The 8533-nt window shown below is 48.0% G+C and overlaps 2 protein-coding genes across 2 annotated transcripts; one reads left to right on the forward strand and one right to left on the reverse strand.

The window, feature by feature from the left end:
* The first annotated feature begins 419 nt into the window (after positions 1 to 419).
* Positions 420 to 2066, forward strand: LOC123098444 (uncharacterized). The gene is made up of 5 exons (XM_044520428.1): positions 420 to 965; positions 1099 to 1275; positions 1392 to 1486; positions 1599 to 1795; positions 1926 to 2066. Exons 1-5 carry the CDS (start codon positions 636 to 638, stop codon positions 2012 to 2014), a joined length of 888 nt encoding a protein of 295 aa, XP_044376363.1. The 5' UTR covers positions 420 to 635; the 3' UTR covers positions 2015 to 2066.
* LOC123098443 (4-coumarate--CoA ligase-like 1) lies at positions 2025 to 7028 on the reverse strand. Its single transcript, XM_044520427.1, has 6 exons — positions 5853 to 7028; positions 4469 to 4661; positions 3922 to 4064; positions 2801 to 2868; positions 2563 to 2665; positions 2025 to 2363 (listed from the first exon to the last, which is right to left on the reverse strand). Exons 1-6 carry the CDS (start codon positions 6870 to 6872, stop codon positions 2247 to 2249), a joined length of 1644 nt encoding a protein of 547 aa, XP_044376362.1. The 5' UTR covers positions 6873 to 7028; the 3' UTR covers positions 2025 to 2246.
* Positions 7029 to 8533: the final 1505 nt, after the last annotated feature.

Genomic DNA, 8533 nt, shown 5'->3' on the forward strand with positions numbered 1-8533 from the left:
TGTCCGTGGTTTGGAATGGGGATGTTGAACGCCGTGTTCGGTATAGGGTGCTACTCGGGACATGGGCATCCGGGGTGCAATGTGCAACATCGTCGACGGTTCCTCCATGACTTCTTCCCTAGGCGTGGTCAGGTCTTACAACCCACTTGCCGACTCCTCTAGACGTTAAGAGTGTGCATTGATCCTCTCGGTTTTGGAGTTGTGGTTGTGTGACGGAGGCGACCCGCATTGGCCGTGACACGGTCTAGGTGAAGAAGCTAGCTTCAAGTCTTAAGAGCTCAAGATCAGCTCGGTTGGCGATGGCCACGACGAGCTCACCAACCTGAGTAACCTCCCGCTCTTGGTCCGATCGAGTTTAGCATCACAGGACGTGTCGTCCCGTCACACGGTACCTATATATACCCCGGCCCCACTAAAGTGCAGCTGCACCAACCGCAATCCCAATTCGCAACGGCCCTAACAGACATACGCACGGGCGCGCGGCCGGCAGCAGGGCAAGTCGGCGACTCGTGCGCCCGCCGGACACCGGCCACGCTGCACCGGCCTAGCTTCAAACGCGTCGTACGTCTACACCCGCGTGCCGACGCAGGCTTCCGCTTTTCTCCCTTCCCACCGCCCCCCGGCGGCCAGACGAGATGACGGACTGCACCGACTCGCCGTCTTGCCGTGCTGGAGCAGGCGCGCCCGTGCTGGAGCGGCCAGACGAGATGAAGGGCACGAACGGCGACGGAGCAGGCGCGCTGTGCCAGTACCAGCACGGCGGCCCCGCCAGGGCGCCGCGGCTGGGGCTCGAGATCCGCGAGCCCTTCCTGCGTCTGATCACGTCCATGCGAGCCGCGCTCAACCCCGCCGCCGACGACAGAGGCGCCGGCCCAGAGGGGGAGGGGGCGCCAGCGGGGAAGAATCAGGGCCAGAGACGGCTGAGCCGGGTGGGACTGCGGGCGCTCCAAATCGGCGACAGCAAGGTTCCTGCTCAACTATCTATGCACATCGATAGAATCGCATGCTCTTTCTTGGTTTCTTTGTGTTCCTTTCTTTCTTGGCTCTCTTGTTTTGTTGATTGTTATCTTCTATGTACCCACTCCTGGCCATATACAGATCGCTCGAACGGACGAGTTCGACATAGCGGCCAAGTTCCAGTACAAGAAGCCCAAGAAGATCGTGCTCCAGCTGCACCGGGCCGACGCCTTGGTCAAGATCCACATCCTCTGGTCCAACATCCTGGCCATGTCGGCGCGCTTCGACGACGCCAGATTCGACACGCTGAGGATCCAGGTATATATGATGCATCTGCGGCAGGAGTCCGTCTTTGTTTCTCCCTTTTAAACAGAGAGGATCATCATGGTGATGCGACTAACAATGAATGAACCGATCGGTGTTTGTACGTGCAGGTCAAATGCGCGTCCGAGCGGTACAGTGCTATTCAGCCTCCAGCAGCAAGCAGAATGCATCTCCGATGGCAGCGCTGCAACGATGTTATTCCAAGGTAATAATAGTAAGCCATGGTTGATCTTGATTTCTCCATCGTAGGTTTCGATCTGCAGCTACTACTACTAAGTACTAACGCTTCACTTGAACCATTATTGTTCAATCTCCAGGACCTTTTTGCTCTGGTTTGACAAGGGGACGCTGGAGAGGGGCTACGGCAAGATGATGTACGCCGACCCTTCGCTGCTTCTACTGCCGTCGCCCCCTCCGGGACAAGGAGAGGAGGGGGAGGAAGAAGCCCCGTCCCCACCATTCCTCTTTGGCGCGACGCCGAGCACGATGATGATGACAGGCTCAGCAAACACAGGTAAACAGCTAAAATTCTGGTCATTCTCCAAGACTCCCAAGTGATCGGAGGCTGTCTGCTCGGCGCTGTTTTGCTCCTGCCCTTCTTCAGCTGAACCTGAAACAACGCACGGTTTTTCTATGATTTGTAGGGGCCGATCCCGCGACGTATCATGAGTACTGGGGCACCCAGTTGCAGGACGCGATTCAGTCGGCACATATTCGTTCCTTGTACAGATAGCCGTTATTCATTGATATTCATTTTCTTCATTTGTTGTATAGATGCCATACACGGTACATTCAAACAATCAATGGTCTTGTCACATACAATCTTTTGTACAATGTTGAGATTGACATTTATGTCGCGTCATATAAACGAAAACGATGCCCCGGCAAAAGGAATTTGTAAACCTCGGCATTGCCCAATGGTAGTAGATTGTTGGAAATGTAGCGCGATCTCGAAGCAGATTTTGCTACAATTTGGACGATCTGACCTGGGCAATGAGCTCTCTTCTCAAGATCTTGCCTGCGGCTGACTTTGGCACGCTCTCCACGAAGGTGACCCGCCTCAGTCTTTTGTAGTGCGTGACCTGAAATGCAGGTCAGAGTTAAAGCTGGATTAGGATGCAGTTGTGAAAGAACAAAAAAACATTGCTTGTTCAAGTGTGTCTTTTCATGCTAGTGATGGTGACTCGTCCACAAGTGTGCTGCTATTTGAGTTGAGGTCCTGGAGTTTAAGGTAGAGGTACTCTGATGTCGCGATTTAGCAAGGTTTGAAGTCAGCCTCACCTGCTTCGCGATAAACTTCTGGACGTCCGCTTCGGTTAATGAACTGGCAGGTGATCTCACCACATAGGCAATAGGAACTTCCCCAGCTACATCATCAGGGAACCTTGGAAACAAGCAGAGCTCCAAGTCAAGAGATAAGAAACAGCAGACAAAAAGAAGTCCAAACCAACAAGGTTGCAACAATTTATTTTATACTCGAAAGCCACTAGAATCACTTAACGTTTCGGAGGCAACTTACGGGATAACGACGGCATCCAGAATCTCTGGATGAGATAGAAGTAACCCTTCAAGCTCAGCAGGTGCAATCTACCAGTTAAACAAACAAAAGATCAGAGGGGTTTATGTACAGAGGACAAAAGTATGACGTATGTTCGAGCAAGAAAACAAGTGCAAAAGGACGGGTTCCGTCGTGATCCTTAGATTGGATACTAACAAAGCAAGGCTTCAATTCAGACAATAAACAAGAACCTAACTGCTTAAGTTAACATGAATAGGCTTTTGGTAAAATGATAGTAATAAAAAAGGCTTTTTAGTGAACTTTAAGCTCGGTGGGCAATGAAGAATAATTTCCACAAAAAAATGGGAGGCTACAGTTCGCAAAACAAAATATTGTTAAGGTATATGATGAATAATGTCACACAATATTCTTCCCATTGGATCAGGTGTGGTGTTGTCCTATCTAGAGGTATGAATATCAAAGTTTATTAGCCCGTTATAGTGTCTCTATAGCTTTTAGAGAACCCTCCCGCTAAAGCTATGCACTTTTAGCGTTAAATTGAAAATGATGTTAATATCTCGCTATTCCCGCTATAGTAGTAAAGTTGGAGTCATTTAGCGGCGGTAAGCCGCTGCAGCCAGAGGAGGGACGTAAGTGAGTTCCACAAAGCCATCCATCCAACCAACTCTTCCTTCTTGTTATTGAATTAGGACGCCTTATTAATGCCTGGTTTTTTTTCCCGAACATGTGTATGCCAAGTATATGTGATATATAATATATGTTTATTTTTTTTCAAAAATTTCATGATTTAAGACAAACGCTGAGCCTCGCTGTAGCTCCGCTTTAGCATTTCATAGCTTCTAGCTGACCCGCCACTAAATGGCATAGCCCGCTATTTTAAAACTTTGATGAATATGCTTGTGGTGAACTCTGGATAACTCCGATATGTCAGTCATTCACAATATTACACAAACACCCTATTAGTGTAATGGTTGGCTACATATGGAACAAACTTAAGTAGCGGCAAGGGCCCTGCGGAGGCTGGCTAGAACCGTCCTTGAGATAGCGGTCTCTCCATTCACAAATCGAAGACTCTAGCAACCATTAGAAAACTAAATAATACTTTGCAAAAAAAAAATTACCTGGAAACCGTTGTACTTAATCAGCTCTTTTAGTCTATCAACGACAAAAAGCTGGCCTTCATCATCAAAGTATCCAAGATCACCAGTATGCAACCATCCTTGCTTGATGGTAAAATCAGTAGCCTCCACATTGTTGAAATACCCTACAAATAATCAACTCATATAAGGAGAATTTCTGGCCTTCTAATCCCTTCAGGACAGAATACATGAAAATTTAGTGGACTTCTTGTTGGTGAAAATAATGTAGGAATAAAAATAGTAGCTTCTTGATAATCACTAGGGTTTTCACAATTAAAAACTCACTAGGCCTCGATAAACAGTGCAATGTCAATAACAAGTGGAAAAAAACTAATATCATTTTGTAACACAACAATATTATCAATAGCTACAATGCCATTGTAATAACAAATATATCATTTACATTGAGTTTGGCAAGTATGTAATAGTTGATCAAGCAAACTATGTATGTTCTATGAATAAGGGCTTGTTTGGTACCAAAAGGCAGGGAAGAAGAACAAAAACCTAACGCACATGTTCGAGTTTTTACCTTGCATTATTTGTGGTCCCCGGATACAGATTTCTCCTAGTTGACTTGGTGGTAGATGGTTTTGCGTCTCTACGTCGACAACTTTTGCCTCAACTCCAACGACAAGTGTTCCAGTTGACCCGAATTGACGAGCTTGTCCCTTTTCTGGGTATTCAAGCGATATGATCCCACAAGTCTCAGTCATACCATAGCCCTGCCAGAAAAGCACAACACACAATACAACTTGGGATATGAACTACTTAAGCTTGTTTACAGGTATCAGGTATCACCATGAAAGAATAAAGCCAAAATACTCCATATACAGCAAGGAGTGCTGTGTACCAACCGCTAAACCACTTCAACATAGTTTTGAAATTGGGCCAGAGCTTGCTAGCACGAGATTCTCATTCTACACAGTTATCTAAAAATAAACATCTTCATGTATATTTGTAGAAGATACATCTTATTTACGGGAGGGCAGGGCGCATAATTCTATTCCCAGATTGATGGTTCAGATAAATGAACAAATGAATATATAGATATACGTATTACATAATGTATGATACAGAAAGCAAAAAGCTACTAACATGTACTAACTGATAAAAGTAACACTCCAAAACAGATAGTATACTATTATAGAATAAAATGATTCGGAAGGCAAGAGAGGTACTAACGTGTAACTGATAAAGGAATGGTTGACTTTGTCATTTGGTTTAAAAATATACACAGTTGACTTTGGCATCACAGTTGCAACAGCACAGAATTGTTACAAATTAACGACCAGTAACCTGAGATAAAAAAGTTGGAATCCGGTAATAAGGGTATTCGTTTATTTTTGGTTGTGCTGGACGTGTTGGATGTGTTCCTTTTATGCGGTTATATCACCTCAATATATCAACCGAAATGGCCTCTATCTAAAAAAAGAATATGAATACTCATAAGCGGCAAGTATCCCCACAGCTGATTCTTAGGAGCGGGCGAGCGGCACTGTAGTAGCCCCGTGTAGATTCATTATGCAGACATTACAAGATCCTCTTTTTTTTACTGTGCGGTGCATTACTTCAGGTTGTACTCGCAGGACAAAATATTGGAATCCACCGTCAAAATCAAGTACTAGGAAATCTAGCTGGTTGCATATTGCTGTATACTCGCAAGCTCTAATCGCCACAAAGGAGGGAATCACATCAACGGAAACCCTGTCTTAATCACCTGATTATAGCCTTTTCAGGGAAGCGACAAGAGCAGAGAGATTGAGTCCCCACAAAAGCACAACAAAAAGACGCTGAAAAGTCGATCTGGTCCTTCCAATCCAAACAACAGAGTAAACGTACCACTCTCTGTCACTAAAACAGCAGATAAAAAGTGCAGAGCAGCTGGCTGGCTGGTTGGTTGTGCTGGGTGTTACCTGAACGATCTCGGCGTCGGGGAAGTTCCTGGCCACCACCTCCATGACGTCCCTGCCGAGCGGCGCGGCGCCGGAGCCGATGAACTTGAGGGAGCTGAGGTCGTACTTGCCGGCCCGCCCGTGCTTGGCCAGCGCGATCATCACCGGCGGCACGCAGAAGACGTGCGTCACCCGGTGCTGCTGCACGGCCCTCATCACCGAGTCCATGGCGAACCCCGACATGACCACCACGGCGTTGCCCCGCTGCAGCTGCGCGAAGGTGAGGACGGAGAGGCCGAAGATGTGGAACATGGGCAGGAAGCAGAGGAACACGTTGGGCGGCTCCCCGCGCTCGTCCTGGTCCGACGTCACCATCGTCGCCGCCGCGATGAAGTTGCGGTGCGTCAGGACGACGCCCTTGCTCTCCCCCGTCGTGCCCGACGAGTAGAGCAGCCCGGCCGTGTCGCTCTGCTTCGTCGGCGGGCGGCGGTAGGCTGACTCGTCCGCGCCGGACACGAGGTCGGAGTAGAGCGTCACGTCGGCCGTCGCCGGAGGGGCGGCGTCATCGAGGAGGATGACGGGCAGGCGGAGGGCGGCGACTTTGGGGAGCAGCTCGGCCACGGTGACGACGAGCTTGACGCGCGCGTCGGACGCCTGCTTGGCGATCTCCCGCGGGGTGTAGAGCGGGTTGGCGGTGCTGGCGACGGCGCCGGCGGCGGTGACCGCGAAGAAGCAGACCGGGTAGAGGACGCAGTTGGGCGCGAGGAGGAGCACGGCGTCGCCGGGGCGGACGCCCGCGCGGGAGGCGAGCGCGACGGCGGTCGTCAGCACCGCGGAGCGGAGGGCGGCGAAGGTGAGCGCGCGGCCCGTGGTGGCGTCGATCAGCGCGGGCGCGGACGGGCACGCGTCGGCGCGGCGCAGGAGGAGGTCGGCGACGGAGAGGCCCGGGTCGGCCGGGATGCGCGCCGGCGGGCGCAGCGAGCGGTACACGCCGTCCGCGCCGTACCCGGCCGCCGGCGCCGCCGCGGTTGTCGTCGCCATCTCGGGGGTGGGGCTGGACTCCTTGTCTGGCCTGTGCGATTGCGGCCGCGAAAGATTTGGCCGCGGCGTCGAGTCCAAATCCGGGCCGCTGGGATATGATGATGGGCGAGGAGAGGAGCGCTGTGGCGTGCTCTGTACTTATTTGTCTCTGTGGTAGTATGTACAGTACGCATGATACGATCGATCTGATTTGGGCACGGCTCGGTTGACAATCACACATGCAAGACTATCATTTTTTTAACCAACACATGCAAGACTATCTTTTTTTTTTATCCTGTTAGCTGGCGAACATTCGCCAGGGAGGGTGGCATATGCGAACGATTTCGTAGCAGTTCTAGTTGTGAGGAAGTGGTGAGGGGTGGCATTTTCTCCAGGCGTCATGACAGTTTCTTCCCGAGAAGGCAATTTTCGTTTAAAAACTGTTGTCGTTTGTTCCTCACAACTTAAACTGACATCAAATGATGTTCGCTTGCCACTCCCCTCCCAGCTGGCGTTCGTGGGGTAACATTACCGGGTTTTTAGGCACCACATGCAGGGCTATTTGTGTCAGTATATTCTCTTGCTCCTTGTAGTTCATAAAACAATTCATGTCTGATTAGATTAACACAAATTAAGAATACTATTAATAGATCATGAAATACATTTTCATATGGTATATATTTGATATTGTAGATATGAAAAAGTTTTCTCGGTAAATTTCATAAAAAATGTGAACCTTGACTTTCGTGAAAGGGTTTGTTTATGTCACATCTAAACTGATGTCCACTCTGTTTGTGGTCTATTTTTTGTTCTAGTTTTTTTTTTGTTTCTTGTTGCTGTATTATGTATTTGTGGGAGTTTAAATGTGACATCTTTAAAAAACATCTAGATGTGAATTACACAAACTGTTCGTGAAAATCACTGCACACATTATTATGCAACAGAGAGAGTACTATGTCAATAAAGGATCAAAGATATGTTTCAGAATTGTGTCAATATAAAAAATATCATATGTTTACGTTAAAATAAGGACATTCTTGGTTTTTAAGACAGAATAGTCTGTGTGGAGATGACATTCAGCTTTACCTCATGCTCTAGCTGTCAGTTTATCTCCATTTGCCATCTGAATTTTGAAAATGACAATTTCCTCCATCAAGTGTCTTCGATGCTCCCATGTCTTCAATCTAGAGGTTTCAATGCTACTGGTTTGCGTTTGTCTCAGGTCGGTGGTGGCCATGACTAATGCACGAGAGCTCGGCATTGGTTGGTCTTTGGTCTGGCTACTAAGATGTTTCAGTTCGTTGCATTGTCTCTTGCCTGCTCATGGATTCATCATATATTTTCAAAGGTTGATCTATTTGGGGATATCCAAAGCTATGCTTATTTTCAACTCTCAAAGCATTTCACCGCCTACTATGCCCTTCCTTGTCTCTGGTTGGTAAATGTTCCGTGCAACGTCCCAATAACAATAATCGTTGTTGTCATGTCAAAAAGAAAATCATAGTGTAGAGTTAAAAAAAATGTCTTATATTATAGGGCGGAGGGAGTAGTTCAGTTCTATATGTTGGTTTCAGTCTCCACGTCTCTTGTGGACCTGGCTGTGATTTCCTTTCGTCTTTTTGATCTTTGATGTTAACGAGTTTTTTTTTTTTGAATCTTCTGGTTGGGGAAGTAGTCACAGC

Source organism: Triticum aestivum, chromosome 4D (assembly GCF_018294505.1).
Source record: "Triticum aestivum cultivar Chinese Spring chromosome 4D, IWGSC CS RefSeq v2.1, whole genome shotgun sequence".
NCBI classification, from domain to species: domain Eukaryota; kingdom Viridiplantae; phylum Streptophyta; class Magnoliopsida; order Poales; family Poaceae; genus Triticum; species Triticum aestivum.